This window comes from Balaenoptera acutorostrata, chromosome 3 (assembly GCF_949987535.1).
Source record: "Balaenoptera acutorostrata chromosome 3, mBalAcu1.1, whole genome shotgun sequence".
NCBI lineage: Eukaryota > Metazoa > Chordata > Mammalia > Artiodactyla > Balaenopteridae > Balaenoptera > Balaenoptera acutorostrata.
The window spans coordinates 92,758,908-92,778,866 of NC_080066.1; the positions used below are offsets into that span (position 1 = coordinate 92,758,908).

General features: G+C 37.4%; 1 protein-coding gene across 3 annotated transcripts in view; it reads left to right on the plus strand.

Moving 5' to 3' along the window:
* The window catches only part of SPG11 (SPG11 vesicle trafficking associated, spatacsin), a 91,066-nt gene that overhangs the window by 15,851 nt on the left and 55,256 nt on the right, over window positions 1-19,959 (plus strand). For all 3 annotated transcript variants that reach the window (XR_009007716.1, XM_057544170.1, XM_007169681.2), the window contains exons 8-15: window positions 5,996-6,128; window positions 13,952-14,107; window positions 14,517-14,692; window positions 16,360-16,536; window positions 17,411-17,482; window positions 17,772-17,899; window positions 18,220-18,401; window positions 19,137-19,350. Coding sequence is in view for 2 of the 3 variants with exons in the window: in XM_057544170.1 (XP_057400153.1) it covers window positions 5,996-6,128; window positions 13,952-14,107; window positions 14,517-14,692; window positions 16,360-16,536; window positions 17,411-17,482; window positions 17,772-17,899; window positions 18,220-18,401; window positions 19,137-19,350 (1,238 nt within the window). In the remaining variant the exon portion in view is untranslated. The remainder of the gene's footprint in view (window positions 1-5,995; window positions 6,129-13,951; window positions 14,108-14,516; window positions 14,693-16,359; window positions 16,537-17,410; window positions 17,483-17,771; window positions 17,900-18,219; window positions 18,402-19,136; window positions 19,351-19,959) is intronic.

Consider the following 19,959-nt stretch of genomic DNA (forward strand, 5'->3'; position numbering starts at 1 on the left):
GATGATTTGTTCTAGCTCTGTAAAAAATGCCATTGGTAATTTGATAGGGATTGCATTGAATCTGTAGATTGCTTTGGGTAATATAGTCATTTTCACAATATTGATTCTTCCAATCCAAGAACATGGTATATGTCTCCATCTGTTGGTATCATCTTTAATTTCTTTCATCAGTGTCATAGTTTTCTGCATACAGGTCTTTTGTCTCCCTAGGTAGGTTTATTCCTAGGTATTTTATTCTTTTTGTTGCAATGGTAAATGGGAGTGTTTCCATAATTTCTCTTTCAGATTTTTCATCATTGGTGTATAGGAATGCCAGAGATTTCTGTGCATTAATTTTGTATCCTGCAACTTTACCAAATTCATTGATTAGCTCTAGTAGTTTTCTGGTGGCATTTTTAGGATTCTCTATGTATAGTATCATGTCATCTGCAAACAGTGACAGTTTTACTTCTTCTTTTCCAATTTGTATTCCTTTTATTTCTTTTTCTTCTCTGATTGCTGTGGTTAGGACTTCCAAGACTATGTTGAATACTAGTGGTGAGAGTGGACATCCTTCTCTCGTTCCTGATCTTAGAGGAAATGCTTCCAGTTTTTCACCATTGAGAATGATGTTTGCTGTGGGTTTGTCATATATGGCCTTTATTATGTTGAGGAAAGTTCCCTCTATGTCCACTTTCTGGAGAGTTTTTATCATAAATGGGTGTTGCATTTTGTCAAAAGCTATTTCTGCATCTATTGAGATGATCATATGGTTTTTATTCTTCAATTTGTTAATATGGTGTATCACATTGATTGATTTGCGTATATTGAAGAATCCTTGCATCCCTGGGATAAATCCCACTTGATTGTGGTGTATGATCCTTTTAATGTGTTGTTAGATTCTGTTTGCCAGTATTTTGTTGAGGATTTTTGCATCTATATTCATCAGTGATATTGGTCTGTAATTTTCTTTTTTTGTAGTATCTTTGTCTGGCTTTGGTATCAGGGTGATGGTGGCCTCATAGAATGAGTTTGGGAGTGTTCCTTCCTCTGCAATATTTTGGAAGAGTTTGAGAAGGATGGGTGTTAGCTCTTCTCTAAATGTTTGATAGAATTCACCTGTGAAGCCATCTGGTCCTGGACTTTTATTTGTTGGAAGATTTTTAATCACAGTTTCAATTTCATTACTTGTGATTGGTCTGTTCATATTTTCTATTTCTTCCTGGTTCAGTCTTGGAAGGTTATACCTTTCTAAAAATTTGTCCATTTCTTCCAGGTCGTCCATTTTATTGGCACAGAGTTGCTTGTAGTAGTCTCTTAGGATGTTTTGTATTTCTGCGGTGTCTGTTGTAACTTCTCCTTTTTCATTTCTGATTTTATTGATTTGAGTCCTCTCCCTCTTTTTCTTGATGAGTCTGGCTAATGGCTTATCAATTTTGTTTATCTTCTCAAAGAAGCAGCTTTTAGTTTTATTGATCTTTGCTATTGTTTTCTTTGTTTCTATTTCATTTATTTCCGCTCTGATCTTTATGATTTCTTTCCTTCTGCTAACTTTGGGTTTTGTTTGTTCTTCTTTCTCTAGTTCCTTTAGGTGTAAAGTTAGCTTATTTACTTGAGATTTTTCTTGTTTCTTTAGGTAGGCTTGTATAGCTATAAACTTCCCTCTTAGAACTGCTTTTGCTGCATCCCATAGGTTTTGGATCGTCGTGTGTTCATTGTCATTTGTCTCTAGGTATTTTTTGATTTCCTCTTTGATTTCTTCAGTGATCTCTTGGTTATTTAGTAATGTATTGTTTAGCCTCCATGTGTTTGTTCTTTTCACGTTTTTTTCCCTGTAATTCATTTCTAATCTCATAGCGTTGTGGTCAGAAAAGATGCTTGATATGATTTCAGTTTTCTTAAATTTACTGAGGCTTGATTTGTGACCCAAGTTGTGATCTATCCTGGAGAATGTTCCATGCGCACTTGAGAAGAACGTGTAATCTGCTGTTTTTGGTTGGGATGTCCTATAAATATCAATCAAATCTATCTGGTCTATTGTGTGATTTAAAGCTTGTGTTTCCTTATTTATTTTCATTTTGGATGATCTGTCCATTGGTGTAAGTGAGGTGTTAAAGTCCCCCACTGTGATTGTGTTACTGTCGATTTCCTCTTTTATAGCTGTTAGCAGTTGCCTTATGTATTGAGGTGCTCCTATGTTGGGTGCATATATATTTATAATTGTTATATCTTCTTCTTGGATTGATCCCTTGATCATTATGTAGTGTCCTTCCTTGTCTTTTGTAACATTCTTTATTTTAAAGTCTATTTTATCTGATATGAGTATAGCTACTCCAGCTTTCTTTTGATTTCCATTTGCATGGAATATCTTTTTCCATCCCCTCACTTTCAGTCTGTATGTGTCCCTAGGTCTGAAGTCGGTCTCTTGTAGACAGCATATATATGGGTCTTGTCTTTGTATCCATTCAGCAAGCCTGTGTATTTTGGTTGGAGCATTTAATCCATTCACATTTAACGTAATTATCGATATGTATGTCCCTTTGACCATTTTCTTAATTGTTTTGGGTTTGTTTTTGTAGGTCCTTTTCTTCTCTTGTGTTTCCCACTTAGAGAAATTCCTTTAGCATTTGTTGTAGAGCTGGTTTGGTGGTGCTGAATTCTCTTAGCTTTTGCTTGTCTGTAAAGCTTTTGATTTCTCCATCAAATCTGAATGAGATCCTGGCTGGGTAGAGTAATCTTGGTTGTAGGTTCTTCCCTTTCATCACTTTAAGTATATCCTGCCACTCCCTTCTGGTTTGTAGAGTTTCTGCTGAGAAATCAGCTGTTAACCTTATGGGAGTTCCCTTGTATGTTATTTGTCGTTTTTCCCTTGGTGCTTTCAATAATTTTTCTTTGTCTTTAATTTTTGCCACTTTGATTACTATGTGTGTCGGCGTGTTTCTCCTTGGGTTTATCCTGTATGGGACTCGCTGTGCTTCCTGGACTTGGGTGGCTATTTCCTTTCCCATGTTAGGGAAGTTTTCGATTATAATCTCTTCAAATATTTTCTCTGGTCCTTCCTCTCTCTCTTCTCCTTCTGGGACCCCTATAATGCGAATGTTGTTGCGTTTCATGTTGTCCCAGAGGTCTCTTAGGGTGTCTTCATTTCTTTTCATTCTTTTTTCTTTAGTCTGTTCAGCAGCAGTGAATTCCACCATTCTGTGTTCCAGGTCACTTATCCGTTCTTCTGCCTCAGTTATTCTGCTATTGATTCCTTCTAGTGTAGTTTTCATTTCAGTTATTGTATTGTTCATCTCTGTTTGTTTGTTCTTTAATTCTTCTAGGTCTTTGTTAAACATTTCTTGCATCTTCTCGATCTTTGCCTCCATTCTTATTCCGAGGTCCTGGATCATCTTCACTATCATTATTCTGAATTCTTTTTCTGGAAGGTTGCCTATCTCCACTTCATTTAGTTATTTTTCTGGGGTTTTATCTTGTTCCTTCATCTGGTATGTAGCCCTCTGCCTTTTCATCTTGTCTATCTTTCTGTGAGTAAGAGGTTGTGAATTCTAATACAGATATAGTTGGACACTAAGCAGTTGCACCAGGGTGCAACCCAGGCAGTGTGACTGTAAAGCCTCTGTCTTTATACATAGTGTGTCCATGTAGTGAGTTTAATTAGGATGATGTGGTATTACAGCATTGTTTTGGCCTTAGTCTCCCCCCACATACAAACGAGTGAATTTGTTGAGACTCAGGTATAGCCTAGTAAGTACTCAGTTTCATAAATGTTCCATGTGTGTGAAAATTGAATATGCGTTTTCCAGTTGTCACAGTGGTACTTCCATCAGAAGTAGTTAGAATTTTCATACTTTCCTCAGTTTCTCTTAATCTCTCTTAACTCATGTCTTTGGATAATTCCTTTATATCACTATTTCAGGTCGTTACTTCTCTTTTCAGCTATATCTAATCTGGTATTAAATACATCCACTGAGTATCTAGTTTCAATTTTTATTTTTTTTATTTCTAGAATTACTATTTGGTCATTATTTTTAAATGTGTTATTTTGAAAATTTTCAAATTTATAGGAAAATTATAAAAATAGTAAAATGAGCATCCATTTACCTCTTTCCCATTTACCGACTGTTAACATTTTGCCACATTTGTTTTGACTGTATGTGTACTTCTTATTTTTGCTGAACTATTTGAAAGTTGCAAACTTCATAACTTTTCATTCTAAGTACTTTAACATATATCTCCTAAGAGCAATAATGTTCTTATTTAACCATACATAATATAGTTTTTCCTTTCACTACCTAGTGCAAAGGCATGGTTTGTTTATGGTCTCCCTCTGGTGGAGTAATTTTTCTAGTTCATCTTCTCTTGGAGATTGTCACTGTGCATAGACCCTAGGTTTATCCTCTCTTTTCTTCCTTCACACATAACTTTCACCAATACCTCTCACCTGGCCTGCCTGGCCTAGCACCCAGAACTTCAGCCCGTTGACTCTCAGTGTGGTCCCCAGACCAGCAGCATCACCATCTCCTGCAGATTTATTAGAAATGTAAATTTTCAGGCCCCACCCCAGACTTAGAGAATCAGAATCTCTGGGGAATGGGCTCAGCAATCCACATTTTAATAAGCTCTCCAGGTGATTCTTAGGCACAGTGCTTTAGGCTAGGCATGTGAAAGTTTTTCTGTCAAGGACCAGAGAATAAATATTGTAGGCTTTCCAGGAAGATTTCTGTTACAAATACTCAGATATGTCATTATAGCCATTGACAATAGGTACATGAACGGATGTGGCCATGTTCCCATAAAACTTCGTTTACAAAGACAGACAGGAGTTGAATTTGGTTGGTGGGCCCTGTTTTTCAGCCCCTGCTTTATTTAGGCCATCAGAGATTTGTTTGTACTCTCTGAGGATTTTTCTCTTTCTTTCCAGTTCAACTGAGCATTTAAAGGTATATTTTATAAACACACACACATAATTGACCCGTGAACAACATGGGTTTGAGCTGCGCAGGTCCACTTGTATGATGACTTTTTTCAATAGTGAGTACTACAGTACTGCACAATCCAAGGATGGTTGAATACATGGATGTGGAACCTCTGATTCAGAGTGATGACTGTAGAGTTATACATGGGTTTTCCACTGCACAGGAGGGTCAACATCCCTAACTCCTGAGTTGTTCAAGGGTCAACTGTATATATATTTTTAAATCTGTGATTTTTACGTGTTCTTTATAGAAAACTTTCCTCAGATGCCTACTTTAGAAATGGGAGTCTGTATTTAGCCTGCTTTTTCAGTTTAACTTTGTATCATACTGCTTTAACATTTTAATTCAAATAGACGATAACTGTGAGGGTGATCCCTGAGTACCTAGCTTTGAATGGTGTTAGAATTACAGAATGGTAGAGCTAAAGCAGAACTGATGTTCAGAAAGGTTACAGAGACTTGCCCCAAGTCACATGGTCATTGTCAGAATCCTCACTAGAACTCAGGTACTCTTGCAAGATAAAGATAGCCTTGTGGGGACTTCCCTGGTGGTCCAGTGATAAGGAACTTGCCTTCCAATGCAGCGGGCGCGGATTCGATCCCTGGTCAGGAAACTAAGATCCCACATGCTGCGGGGCAACTAAGCCCGCACGCCACAACTACTGAGCTCACGCGCCTCAACTACAGAGCCCACGTGCTTTGGAACCCGCACACCACAACTACAGAGCCCACGCACCCTGGAGCCTGCACACCACAACTAGAGAGAGAAAACCCGCATGCTCCAACTAGAGAGAAGCCTGTGTGCTGCAACGAAGAGCCCGTGTGCCGCGATGAAAGATCCTGCACGCCTCAACGAAGATCCCGCGTGCTGCAACTAAAGACCTGACGCAGCCAAAAATGAATGAATAAATAAAAATCTTAAAAAAAAAAGATAGCCTGTGTCTCTTTGTGTTAGTACATTAAGTTGTAAAGTTTAAAAAATCTGTATCCCAATTTTTTTTCCTATTGTAATTTTTTTCTGATTTTCTCTCACCTCAGGCAGGAATAGAAAATCGTCAGCTGGACACAGTAGATTTCTTTTTGAAGAGCAAGGAAAATCTTTTGAGTCCATCCTCAAAATCTTCTGTACCTGATCAGTTTGATCACTTTCCATCCCATTCATATTTAAAACGTAAGTAGAGTAGAGACTTCTACATTTGTATTTATCATTTTTCCTTTTTAATCACTTTCAAATTATTGTTGTGTTTTCTGATGACTTATTTGCCAGGAGTCAGTCATAACATTTTATTTACTTTCTGGAATCTTGAGATAGTTGTGAGAATCTATAAATGTTCTTATCATATGTTGGGTGTTGATTATTCATATCCTGTACTGTGCTTTGTATTTTTGGTATGCAAAGAAGAGATGATCTTTCAAATTCAACAGAATTTTATTCAAAAGAGAATAAAATTCATTTGCAAAAATTTCCCACTCTTGCAGTTGTCTGAGATATTGATGTATAGTGGCAGTGCAGCTGGCTGAGTTGGGGACTGGGACTTGTTATAAGACTTTCCAGCCTGACTCTTCTGCTTTTTTGCTACATTACCAACACTTCTTTTCAAGACTTTGGCTTTCATTTATTTATTTATTTATTTATTTTTTAATCAGTCATCAATTTTATACACATCATTGTATACATGTCAATCCCAATCTCCCAATTCAGCACACCACCATCCCCACCCCACCGCGGTTTTCCCCCCTTGGTGTCCATACGTTTGTTCTCTACATCTGTGTCTCAACTTCTGCCCTGCAAACCGGTTCATCTGTACCATTTTTCTAGGTTCCACATACATGCGTTAATATACAATATTTGTTTTTCTCTTTCTGACTTACTTCACTCTGTATGACAGTCTCTAGATCCATCCACGTCTCAACAAATGACCCAGTTTCGTTCCTTTTTATGCTGAGTAATATTCCATTGTATATATGTACCACAACTTCTTTATCCATTCGTCTGTCAATGGGCATTTAGGTTGCTTCCATGACCTGGCTATTGGAAATAGTGCTGCAATGAACATTGGGGTGCATGTGTCTTTTTGAATTACGGTTTTCTCTGGGTATATGCCCAGTAGTGGGATTGCTGGATCATATGGTAATTCTATTTTTAGTTTTTTAAGGAACCTCCATATTGTTCTCCATAGTGGCTGTATCAATTTACATTCCCACCAACAGTGCAAGAGGGTTCCCTTTTCTCCACACCCTCTCCAGCATTTGTTGTTTGTAGATTTTCTGATGCCCATTCTAACTGGTGTGAAGTGATACCTCATTGTAGTTTTGATTTGCATTTCTCTAATAATTAATGATGTTGAGCATCTTTTCATGTGCTTCTTGGCCATCTGTATGTCTTCTTTGGAGAAATGTCTATTTAGGTCTTCTGCCCATTTTTGGATTGGGTTGTTTGTTTCTTTAATATTGAGCAGAATGAGCTGTTTATATATTTTGGAGATTAATTCTTTGTCTGTTGATTCGTTTGCAAATATTCTCTCCCATTCTGAGGGTTGTCTTTTCGTCTTGTTTATGGTTTCCTTTGCTGTGCAAAAGCTTTGAAGTTTCATTAGTTCCCATTTATTTTTGTTTTTATTTCCATTACTCTAGGAGGTGGATCAAAAAAGATCTTGCTGTGATTTATGTCAAAGAGTGTTCTTCCTATGTTTTCCTCTAAGAGTTTTATAGTGTCCGATCTTACATTTAGGCCTCGAATCCATTTTGAGTTTATTTTTGTGTATGGTGTTAGGGAGTGTTCTAATTTCATTCTGTTACATGTAGCTGTCCAGTTTTCCCAGCACCACTTATTGAAGAGACTGTCTTTTCTCCGTTGTATATCTTTGCCTCCTTTGTCATAGATTAGTTGACCATAGGTGCGTGGGTTTATCTCTGGGCTTTCTATTTTGTTCCATTGATCTATGTTTCTGTTTTTGTGCCAGTACCATATTGTCTTGATTACTGTAGCTCTGTAGTATAGTCTGAAGTCAGGGAGTCTGATTCCTCCAGCTCCGTTTTTTTCCCTCAAGACTGCTTTGGCTATTCGGGGTCTTTTGTGTCTCCATACAAATTTTAAGATGATTTGTTCTAGCTCCGTAAAAAATGCCATTGGTAATTTGATAGGGATTGCATTGAATCTGTAGATTGCTTTGGGTAGTATAGTCATTTTCACAATATTGATTCTTCCAATCCAAGAACATCGTATATCTCTCTATCTGTTGGTATCATCTTTAATTTCTTTAATCACTGTCTTATAGTTTTCTGCATACAGGTTTTTTGTCTCCCTAGGTAGGTTTATTCCTAGGTATTTTATTCTTTTTGTTGCAATGGTAAATGGGAGTGTTTCCTTAATTTCTCTTTCAGATTTTTCATCATTGGTGTATAGGAATGCCAGAGATTTCTGTGCATTAATTTTGTATCCTGCAACTTTACCAAATTCATTGATTAGGTCTAGTAGTTTTCTGGTGGCATTTTTAGGATTCTCTATGTATAGTATCATGTCATCTGCAAACAGTGACAGTTTTACTTCTTCTTTTCCAATTTGGATTCCTTTTATTTCTTTTTCTTCTCTGATTGCCGTGGTTAGGACTTCCAAAACTATGTTGAATAATAGTGTTGAGAGTGGACATCCTTGTCTTATTCCTGATCTTAGAGGAAATGCTTTCAGTTTTTCAGCGTTGACAGTGATGTTTGCTGTGGGTTTGTCGTATATGGCCTTTATTATATTGAGGTAGGTTCCCTCTATGCCCACTTTCTGGAGAGTTTTTATCATAAATGGGTGTTGAATTTTGTCAAGAGTTTTTTCTGCATCTATTGAGATGATCATATAGTTTTTATTCTTCAATTTGTTAATATGGTGTGTCACATTGATTGATTTGCGTATATTGAAGAATCCTTGCATCCCTGGGATAAATCCCACTTGACCGTGGTGTATGATCCTTTTAATGTGTTGTTGGATTCTGTTTGCTAGTAATTTGTTGAGGATTTTTGCATCTATATTCATCAGTGACATTGGTCTGTAATTTTCTTTTTTTGTAGTATCTTTGTCTGGTTTTGGTATCAGGGTGATGGTGGCCTCATAGAATGAGTTTGGGAGTGTTCCTTCCTCTGTAATTTTTTGGAAGAGTTTGAGAAGGATGGGTGTTAGCTCTTCTCTAAATGTTTGATAGAATTCACCTGTGAAGCCATCTGGTCCTGGGCTTTTGTTTGTTGGAAGATTTTTAATCACAGTTTCAATTTCATTACTTGTGATTGGTCTGTTCATATTTTCTGTTTCTTCCTGGTTCAGTCTTGGAAGGTTATACCTTTCTAAGAATTTGTCCATTTCTTCCAGGTTGTCCATTTTATTGGCATACAGTTGCTTGTAGTAGTCTCTTAGGATGCTTTGTATTTCTGTGGTGTCTGTTGTAACTTCTCCTTTTCCATTTCTAATTTTATTGATTTGAGTCCTCTCCCTCTTTTTCTTGATGAGTCTGGCTAATGGCTTATCAATTTTGTTTATCTTCTCAAAGAAGCAGCTTTTAGTTTTCTTGATCTTTGCTATTGTTTTCTTTGTTTCTATTTCATTTATTTCCGCTCTGATCTTTATGATTTCTTTCCTTCTGCTAACTTTGGGTTTTGTTTGTTCTTCTTTCTCTAGTTTCTTTAGGTGTAATGTTACATTGTTTACTTGAGATTTTTCTTGTTTCTTTAGGTAGGCTTGTATAGCTATAAACTTCCCTCTTAGAACTGCTTTTGCTGCATCCCATAGGTTTTGGATCGTCGTGTGTTCATTGTCATTTGTCTCTAGGTAGTTTTTGATTTCCTCTTTGATTTCTTCAGTGATCTCTTGGTTATTTAGTAACGTATTGTTTAGCCTCCATGTGTTTGTTCTTTTCACGTTTTTTTCCCTGTAATTCATTTCTAATCTCATAGCGTTGTGGTCAGAAAAGATGCTTGATATGATTTCAATTTTCTTAAATTTACTGAGGCTTGATTTGTGACCCAAGTTGTGATCTATCCTGGAGAATGTTCCATGCGTACTTGAGAATAACGTGTAATCTGCTGTTTTTGGTTGGGATGTCCTATAAATATCAATCAAATCTATCTGGTCTATTGTGTGATTTAAAGCTTGTGTTTCCTTATTTATTTTCATTTTGGATGATCTGTCCATTGGTGTAAGTGAGGTGTTAAAGTCCCCCACTATGATTGTGTTACTGTCGATTTCCTCTTTTATAGCTGTTAGCAGTTGCCTTATGTTTTGAGGTGCTCCTATGTTGGGTGCATATATATTTATAATTGTTATATCTTCTTCTTGGATTGATCCCTTGATCATTATGTAGTGTCCTTCCTTGTCTCTTGTAACATTCTTTATTTTAAAGTCTATTTTATCTGATATGAGTATAGCTACTCCAGCTTTCTTTTGATTTCCATTTGCATGGAATATCTTTTTCCATCCCTTCACTTTCAGTCTGTATGTGTCCCTAGGTGTGAAGTGGGTCTCTTATAGACAGCATATATATGGGTCTTGTCTTTGTATCCATTCAGCAAGCCTGTGTCTTTTGGTTGGAGCATTTAATCCATTCACGTTTAAGGTAATTATCGATATGTATGTCCCTTTGACCATTTTCTTAATTGTTTTGGGTTTGTTTTTGTAGGTCCTTTTCTTCTCTTGTGTTTCCCACTTAGAGAAGTTCCTTTAGCATTTGTTGTAGAGCTGGTTTGGTGGTGCTGAATTCTCTTAGCTTTTGCTTGTCTGTAAAGCTTTTGATTTCTCCATCAAATCTAAATGAGATCCTTGCCGGGTAGAGTAATCTTGGATGTAGGTTCTTCCCTTTCATCACTTTAAGTATATCATGCCACTCCCTTCTGGCTTTAGAGTTTCTGCTGAGATATCAGCTGTTAACCTTATGGGAGTTCCCTTGTATGTTATTTGTCGTTTTTCCCTTGGTGCTTTCAATAATTTTTCTTTGTCTTTAATTTTTGCCAATTTGATTACTTGTGTGTCGGCGTGTTTCTCCTTGGGTTTATCCTGTATGGGACTTGCTGCGCTTCCTGAACTTGGGTGGCTATTTCCTTTCCCATGTTAGGGAAGTTTTCGACTATAATCTCTTCAAATATTTTCTCTGGTCCTTCCTCTCTCTCTTCTCCTTCTGGGACCCCTATAATGCGAATGTTGTTGCGTTTAATGTTGTCCCAGAGGTCTCTTAGGGTGTCTTCATTTCTTTTCATTCTTTTTTCTTTAGTCTGTTCCACAGCAGTGAATTCCACCATTCTGTGTTCCAGGTCACTTATCCGTTCTTCTGCCTCAGTTATTCTGCTATTGATTCCTTCTAGTGTAGTTTTCATTTCAGTTATTGTGTTGTTCATCTCTGTTTGTTTGTTCTTTAATTCTTCTAGGTCTTTGTTAAGCATTTCTTGCATCTTCTCGATCTTTGCCTCCATTCTTATTCTGTGGTCTTGGATCATCTTCACTGTCATTATTCTGAATTCTTTTTCTGGAAGGTTGCCTATCTCCACTTCATTTAGTTGTTTTTCTGGGGTTTTATCTTGTTCCATCATCTGGTATATAACCCTCTGCCCTCTCATCTTGCCTGTGTTTCTGTGAATGTGGTTTTTGTTCCACAGGCTGCAGGATTGTAGTTTTTCTTGCTTCTGCTGGCTGCCCTCTGGTGTTTGAGGCTATCTAAGAGACTTGATGGGAGGCTCTGGTGGTGGGTAGAGCTGACTGTTGCTGTGGTGGTCAGAGCTCTGTAAAACTCTAATCCACTTGACTGTTGATGGGTGGGGCTGGGTTCCTTCCCTGTTGGTTGTTTTGCCTGAGGCAAGCCAACACTGGAGCCTACCTGAGCTCTTTGGTGGGGCTAATGACAGACTCTGGGAGGGCTCATGCCAAGGAGTACTTCCGAGAACTTCTGCTGCCAGTGTCCTTGTCCCCACGGTGAAACAGAGCCACCCCCCACCTCTGCAGGAGACATTCCAACACTAGCAGGTAGGTCTGGTTCAGTCTCCCCCGGGGTCACTGTTCCTTCCCCTGGGTCCCGATGTGCACACTATTTTGTGTGCGCCCTCCAAGAGTGGGGTCTCTGTTTCCCCCAGTCCTGTCGGAGTCCTGCAGTCAGTTCCCACTAGGCTTCAAAGTCTAATTCTCTATGAATTCCTTCTCCCGTTGCCGGACCCCCAGGTTGGGAAGCCTGACATGGGGCTCAGAACCGTCACTCCAGTGGGTAGACTTCTGTGGTATAAGTGTTCGCCAGTCTGTGAGTCACCCACCTAGCAGTTATGGGATTTGATTTTACTCTGATTGCGCCCCTCCTACCGTCTCATTGTGGCTTCTCCTTTGTCTTTGGATGTGGGGTATCTCTTTTGGTGAGTTCCAGTGTCTTCCTGTCGATGATTGTCCAGCAGCTAGTTGTGATTCTGGTGTTCTCACAAGAGGGAGTGAGAGCACATCCTTCTACTCTGCCATCTTGATTAATCTCCTAGCTAATCCCCAGTTGTGGTGAAGGAAAGCACAGCGTTTATTGTAGGGCACCAAGCAAGGAATTCAGGAGTGCGAGTGCTCATAATACCCCAACTCGGCTTTCATTTTTAATAAATGGGAGCTCTGCTTTTCTTCTTGGACCAGGTAGTCATGCAAATCCTCTCTTTAGAGGGACAGGGTAATAAAGTGTGTTTTCCCTTGTACATAAAGTTTTATAATCTGCTTTTTTTTTTTTTACTTGATCATATGTTACAGACATCTTTCTTGATAATGATAGATATACCTAGTATTTATGGTGGCATAGAATTTCATTGTATGGGCTGTACCATAATTTACCCAACCAAACTCCTATTACACATTTAGGTTGATTCTGATTTTTACTATTATTGGCAATGTGCTATAAATGCTGTGTGTTTGTGTAATTTCCCATATGTACAATTATTGGGATTAATTTCTAGATGTGGAATTCACAGGTCAAAGAGACACACAATTTACATTCTTAAATTTTTTTATAAATTATCCTCCAGAAAAGTTTCACCAATTTGTACTCTTAAGTGGAGAAAATGACAACCTAATTTTTCTATCAATTTAACATTAGTCCTTACTGATAATGTGGATTAGAAATTTTCTTTTTAAAAACATTCTCTTTTGTTTCGTGTGCAGAGTTTGGTCTCCTCCCTCTTGAATTGCTAACTTATTTATGCTCCATTGTTTTTTTTAAGTCTGTTTGAATTTATAGAGAAAGGCCTGGTTTGTGGTGTTGAGGGGGACTCCATCAACGATTATATGGTCATTACTCACTTCTGCTGTTGGGTGGTCAGTGATTACTCCTTACTCCACTCTCAGCTGCACTGCTTTTCCTTAAAAGGTGGGGATGGATCTGGAAACAAGAAGCATAGGACTAACTTTACCTGCTTTCTCAGGGTAAAAATCCGTGTTTCCCATCATTCTCACACAGGTACAATTCTAGAGGTGGGGCCAATGCTAAGATAAACAGCAATCATTTTATTTATTTGCAGCTGGCAAATAGAGGATTCAGGGGCCTTGCTTTCACCTGTGTGTTTAAGAGAATGGTTTTGGAATCAGACAGGCTTAAATTCAAATTTTGTCTGTGCCACTTACTTTCAAATTAGCTTGGACAAGTTATTTATCCGCTCTAAACCTCAGTTTCCTCATCTGTGGAAAGGGGGCTATAACACCTACCTCTCAGGTTGTTAAATGGAATAAATGAGATAGCATTTATAAAACACCAAGTACAGTATTTAAAATATAGTCGTTGGTCAGCAAAATCGTAGTTACTAGTGGTACCAGTAAATGATGACTAGTAGTAAGTAGAGTAACTAAAGTTTGCAAGTAATGAGACTTCATGAAAGTTTTGTGAGCTTTTTGAGAATAAGACATCAGTCTTTGTCTTATGTTTTAAGATATTGCAGCGTGGTATTTCTGGATAGGTTAATTTTACTGGGAGTGTCCTAGTGTTCTTCATGTTCCTTTCTTTGGTTTTTCCTCAGATGTGGAAGAGCTGACACCAGCATTGAATTTACTTTGCTCAGCAATTAGAGAAAATGATTCTGAAACCCAGAGCAAACACTTTTCAGAACAATTGCTTAATCTTACACTGTCTTTCCTTAACAAACAAATAAAGGAGCTTTTTATTCACAATGAAGGTAAGAACAGCAGCAAAGAAGGGGATAATTAGCCCATTCTTATGTCAGGACAGAGATATAAGTGGTCCTATTGCGTGAGAGAGCATAAGCCGGGGAGTGCCATTTGCTTAGGTTGGGTAAAGTCAGTGTGTAACTGAGTGAGTGAATTGGGTTTTAATACTGGGAAATTTGGCAGAAAGAACTAATCATTGTGAAGAGGGTGAAAAGGGTTATATTAAAACATGGACGTACTTGTAAATAGGAGAAAGCTCAGAGATTTTCTGTTTGACATGAAAACGCTGAGTTTGAATTTTCCCATTTTGTAAACTTCTTTATAATTATAATAGCTCATGGTTTATTCTGTCTGCGTGCACGCACACACACACACACATTTATGTACATGAAATTGGCACATTGGTGTTTTCCATAGGGCTAGATGAACATCTACAGAAAGGAGTGAACATTTTGACCAACTACATTAATGAACTCCGAACCTTCATGATAAAGTTTCCTTGGAAGCTAACAGATGCTATAGATGAATATGATGTAAATGAAAATGTCCCCAAAGTAAAGGAGAGCAATATATGGGAGAAGCTCAGCATTGAGGTAAATATGAGTAATTATCACTTCTTTTATTTGCCAGATTTAGAGGATCTGAGAAAACGATAGAAGAAACAGAATTTAGAATCTGTACACTTGTGATTCAGAATCTTTGGCAAGGGTTTTAGGTTTTATAGATTTTTGGATCTCTGGGCACAACTTCAAATTTATGTCTACAAGTTTCATTTATTTAATTCAGAACACAGATAGGCTCCCTCTTTATGCCAGATCTGCCCATTTGGATCCAGGGACAAACACCCAACCCCAAACTCATTGTGAACTGTCACTCCTTCAATGTCTAGGGCCTGGCACTTTGGACTTATGCATTCTGCCTGACCCTTGAATAAATCAAATTGCTGCTGTTGATTCTATCTTAGGAAAATTTTATTTTATGACATTATTGCTTAGAAGTATATTCGAGTCCTATCTCAGATTCTAGTTAAGATATTTTGTAAATTAAGTTTCCTGTATTTGTCAACTTGCCTTTCTTTTTATAGTGTAAGTTAATACAGCCAAACTCTGATGCTTTTCCTGACTAGGGACTGGAAGAATTCCTCTAACCTCTTGGAGAGTGTTGGCATTGGAAAGACAAAAGCCAGAATAGCTTAAACCCAGAGGATCAGAATTGATAGGGTTTGAAAGTTGATACGGTTGAGATGCTGCCAGGTTCACAAGACTGCTCTTCTTGGGGTGGAAGGGTAGGGAAGGACCTGCTGTGACTGCATTTTCTGTCTCTTAATCATTCTCTAGCCAAAAATTACTTGATTTTCCTTCCACTCTTTTGGGCGTCTCTCTTCCCGTCTCCTTCGCAGGTTTCATTTCCTGTTTTCCCCTCTTTTAATGTGCTCCGTGGCTTCATCCGTGGTCTTCTGCTCTTTTTACTCATAATCATTGATTTCTAATTTTGGGGGAGGTCACAGTCCACTTTGATGAAAGCTGTGGACGCTGTCTCCAAAAACATGCATATGAATGCATGTTCTTTTTAAAACATATATATCTTCCTAAAATATATATATGATTATATCACCCATGCTTTTAAGATCCTTCAGTGGCTCTGCATAAGTTTCAGGATAAAATCCATCTCACACACACAATGCCCTTTATGATGGAGCCTTTGCTTTTCTTTCAAGTCTCGCCTGCTACTCTCTTCAGCTTTTTCTCCAGTTATATTAAGTAATTTGGAGTTCTCTGAATGCTTGATACTGTTTCTTGCCTTTATGCCTCTGCATATAATATTCTCTCTTTTTTGGAACACATGTTCTTTTTTCAATAAACGTATGTAACACATACTTGTCTTTAAAACTTTTACTTCATCAGTCATCTCTACTAGGAAACCTTTTCTTTTTTTTTCATCTGTCTTATTTAGATGTTCCTTTTCTGGACCCTCCTCTCTGGAACCCTGGAATACCTATATCATCACCCTTATCATACAGTACTATAATCAGTGCTTTATTTGCATTTCTTCTACTAGTCTAAAACCTCCTAGAGAGCAGAGTCCATCTTTTGGTCAATTCATGTCCCCTGTGCAAAGCCCCAAATCTAGTAGAAGGTTTTCAGTAAAAGTCCCTTATTGAGGTACTCAGTAAATGTATAAGTCCCATGTTGATAATCATAATAAGGTAATAAAAAGGAACTCAAAAAGCAAATATTTTTCTTCCTTCCATCTTTCCTAGGAAGTTATTGCCAATGCCATTTTAAACAACAAAATACCAGAGGCACAAACTTTCTTCAGGATTAACAGTCATTCTGCTCAAAGACTCGAGGAGTTGATTAGAATAGGCCTAGATTTGGTCTTTGACAATTTGAAAAAGAATAATATAAAGGAAGCCTCTGAGCTTTTGAAGAATATGGTAAGTGGCATAATCTGTTTGATCATAAAGTCTCTAATGTAAGAGAAGTTCTCTTATGTATTTAATATAATTTCTGGTTGATATAAAAATTGACTTGTATTCATAGATGTGTCACAAACTAAGAAATCTGTGTAACTTTTACTAGGAAATTATGACAGTAATACTGGGAAACATTCTTTGGTACTAAGAACTTTCTTGAGGAGATTTTTTGATTGGCATTTCCATCATTTGTTCTCTGTTAGATATGGTACTTTGGTTAGAAGGAGACAGTGTTTCTCATAAAAGATTTCACACATGTCAGAGCATGCACAGGACGTCATTATTTGTTGGGGGACATTCTTTATTGTTTATGTGACCTCTTATATCTCCATTTGAACTTTCCAGTGGCTTTTACCTTTGCTTTGTGTTCCATGGTTTTACTTCATTTGAGAAGGGAATGTCCTAGAGGTGGGGTTCTTGGACTAAGCTGAGATCTGGGCCTCATCTGTGTGGTTGAGGTCTTGCCCACGGTAACTTTCTGGAAGTTCAGAGGAGTGAAACTATGTAAAGGTTTTTATTTACACAGGCTTTTGTCTTCAAGTGAATCATCATAGCAGATAGCTGTAGTTTTGGTACTATGGTCGCCTGGCATTACCCTAAATTGTTCTATGTGCTGCCTTTCTTCTGGCAAACAAAGTGCCTTAAGGACTTTAGGCATAGGCAGTAAATATGCATGATAAATGTAGAAAATGAATGTTTACAAGAGCTGAAAAGTTGTGGAATTCTAACAAGGCATATGTCTATAATAGAGTACTTCTGTATTTAACATATATTTATGTTCAAAATAGCTCCATTACAAAATGTAAGTTTTCTTGATTTTCTGTGTTTACTTCAGGGCTTTAACGTAAAAGACCAGTTGCTCAAGATATGTTTCTATACAACTGATAAAAACATACGGGACTTTTTGGTAGGTAAAGGTGAGACTAAGTAGTTTACATTTTCTAGTAAATGTTGGTGAAACTTCAAAACGAATTATTTTAATATTCAACTAATGCCCAGTAAGTAAAAGTATGACAATTCTTTTGTCTTTTTAAATGATCATTTTGCATTTGTGGTAAAGGAAAATTTGTGTAAATACATACATTGCCTCAAAAATTCAAAACACAATTCTTAAATGATATTTAATATCATGACATTTGTTTTGCAAATGTTCTTGATTTTTGTGAGGTCACTGCTTTAATTACTTTTTATTCAAGGTTGAAATTTTAAAAGAAAAAAATTATTTTTCTGAAGAAGAAAAAAGAACTATAGACTTCGTGCATCAAGTTGAGAAGTTTTATTCAGGACCTTTCCAAGAAAATATGCAGATCCAGTCTTTTCCCAGGTAGTCTCATTAGCCCTCTTTTTATAACATGGGAAGAATATTGTAGACAAAGCTTAGCTTATAATTGTTAGCATGGACTTCTTATGTGGAACTGAGCTTACATTCCTTATGAAGATAAAACTTGTATCATCTAGAAGGGACTTAGGAATTCCCTGTCATTTCAATATGTGCATAATCAGATATATATTTTTAAGATAATAAATACAAAATTAAGAGTATTGAATTTTGTGTTCCCCAGAAGAGTAGAACTTTCTTGAGCAGAGAAAAAAGAATGATGCTTTTTCCTCCAAAATTAAAAAAATTTCATATCACTCTTTTAGGTATTCGATAAAGGAACAAGATTTTTTCAAGCACAAGTCTGTTTTGGACTCATTCCTGAAATATGATCATAAAGATACAGATAAACTTAACAAGCAAGATCACAGAATTGTGTTAACTTGGGCTCAGTGGTGGAATCAACTAACACAAGAATCCATCCTTCTCCCCAGGATAAGTCCAGAAGGCAAGTGTGAAAGAGCCTAAAATCTGAACATAGTGAATGAGGATTAAATTAGACATTGGTATTTGAATAGTTTGGTGTGTCCTCATTTTAGAATTCCTTTTGGGGGAAAAATATATTCAGTTACTTTAAAATGTAAGTCATTACACTGAGCCCTTTTTCTTATCTTGAGGTTTTTGTAAGGGATTTATAATGTGATAGTGAAAGAGAAAAGTCACATGGTTCAGTGAATTGAGATTTCAAGGCTAAGAGTTCTCTGCCCAGCCTCAGAGTGACATTCTTTGTTTTTCCAAATAGTCTTTGGTTTCTTCTTATTTAAACTGAGGATCTGTATCATACCAGGGCTCTGGGGAATATGTAACACTGGCAAACAGTGGTAATTCATAGGGTGTCAAATTCATGTTTATTATTACAGCCAGAGTTTTTATTTATATTAAGGAAAAGAAAAGGGAAAAAGAGGGCTGAAAAGGTAAATGAAACACACAGATAATTTCCAAGTTTCATTTAACCACTGTAGTAATGAGAAGAAACATTTAGCTCTTCCTCCAGCTGATATATCGATTATAAAATGAACAACACCACAAAAGAGGAAAATAGTAAAAGAAGCAGAGGGCCTGAATAATTCATCTGTTATATAAATATTTGTCCAGATCATCATATTTACTCAATTAGTGTTGAGTTTTGTGTCAGTAATCATCATTCATCGCTATTTTAAAATGTATTTTGTTCTTAATATAGAATACAAATCATATTCTCCCGAAGCCCTCTGGAGATACCTCACAGCTCGCCATGATTGGTTCAGCATTATCTTGTGGATTGGAGAATTTCAGACCCGGAATAGTTATGCCTCACTTCAGCAGAACAAATGGCCCCCTCTGACTGTTGACGTTGTTGATCAGAATACTTGCTGCAACAACTACATGAGGAATGAAATTTTAGATATGCTGGCCAGGTACTGTAAACTGTGGGGATGTGTAAAAGGAAGAACAATAAAATACAGTGGTGCAACTTTTCCTTTGAAGTGCCATAAATCCAATGCAACATTGTTTCATAATATTGATATTTTAAAATTGAAAGGGCATTATTGTATATTGAGGTTTTAAAATCACATGCATTTAACATTAGGTAGTGAATAGGCCCTCAAATTCTAGATGAAGGTTCGTCCCAAAACATTGTATATGCTTTGGTGTAGAAATGGTAAGCTATCCGTAGGGCTACAAGGACCAAGTGACAGGAGCTGAGATGAGGATACCTTAGTATCCTATAATGTTTCCCACTGTTCTCAGTACTATCACTGCACCCGTACACCATGTATGGCCTTTAACTAAAGAGGACTGCTCAATTAAGAAAACAGTGAGGGGAAGTATCTCTTGAAGTGATAACTGAAGACTTTAAACTTTTAATTCATTTCTAAAAATAATTGTTAGGACTTCCCTGGTGGCGCAGTGGTTAAGAATCCGCCTGCCAATGCAGGGGACACGGGTTTGAGCCCTGGTCCGGGAAGATCCCACATGCCGCGGAGCAACTAAGCCCGTGTGCACAACTACTGAGCCTGTGCTCT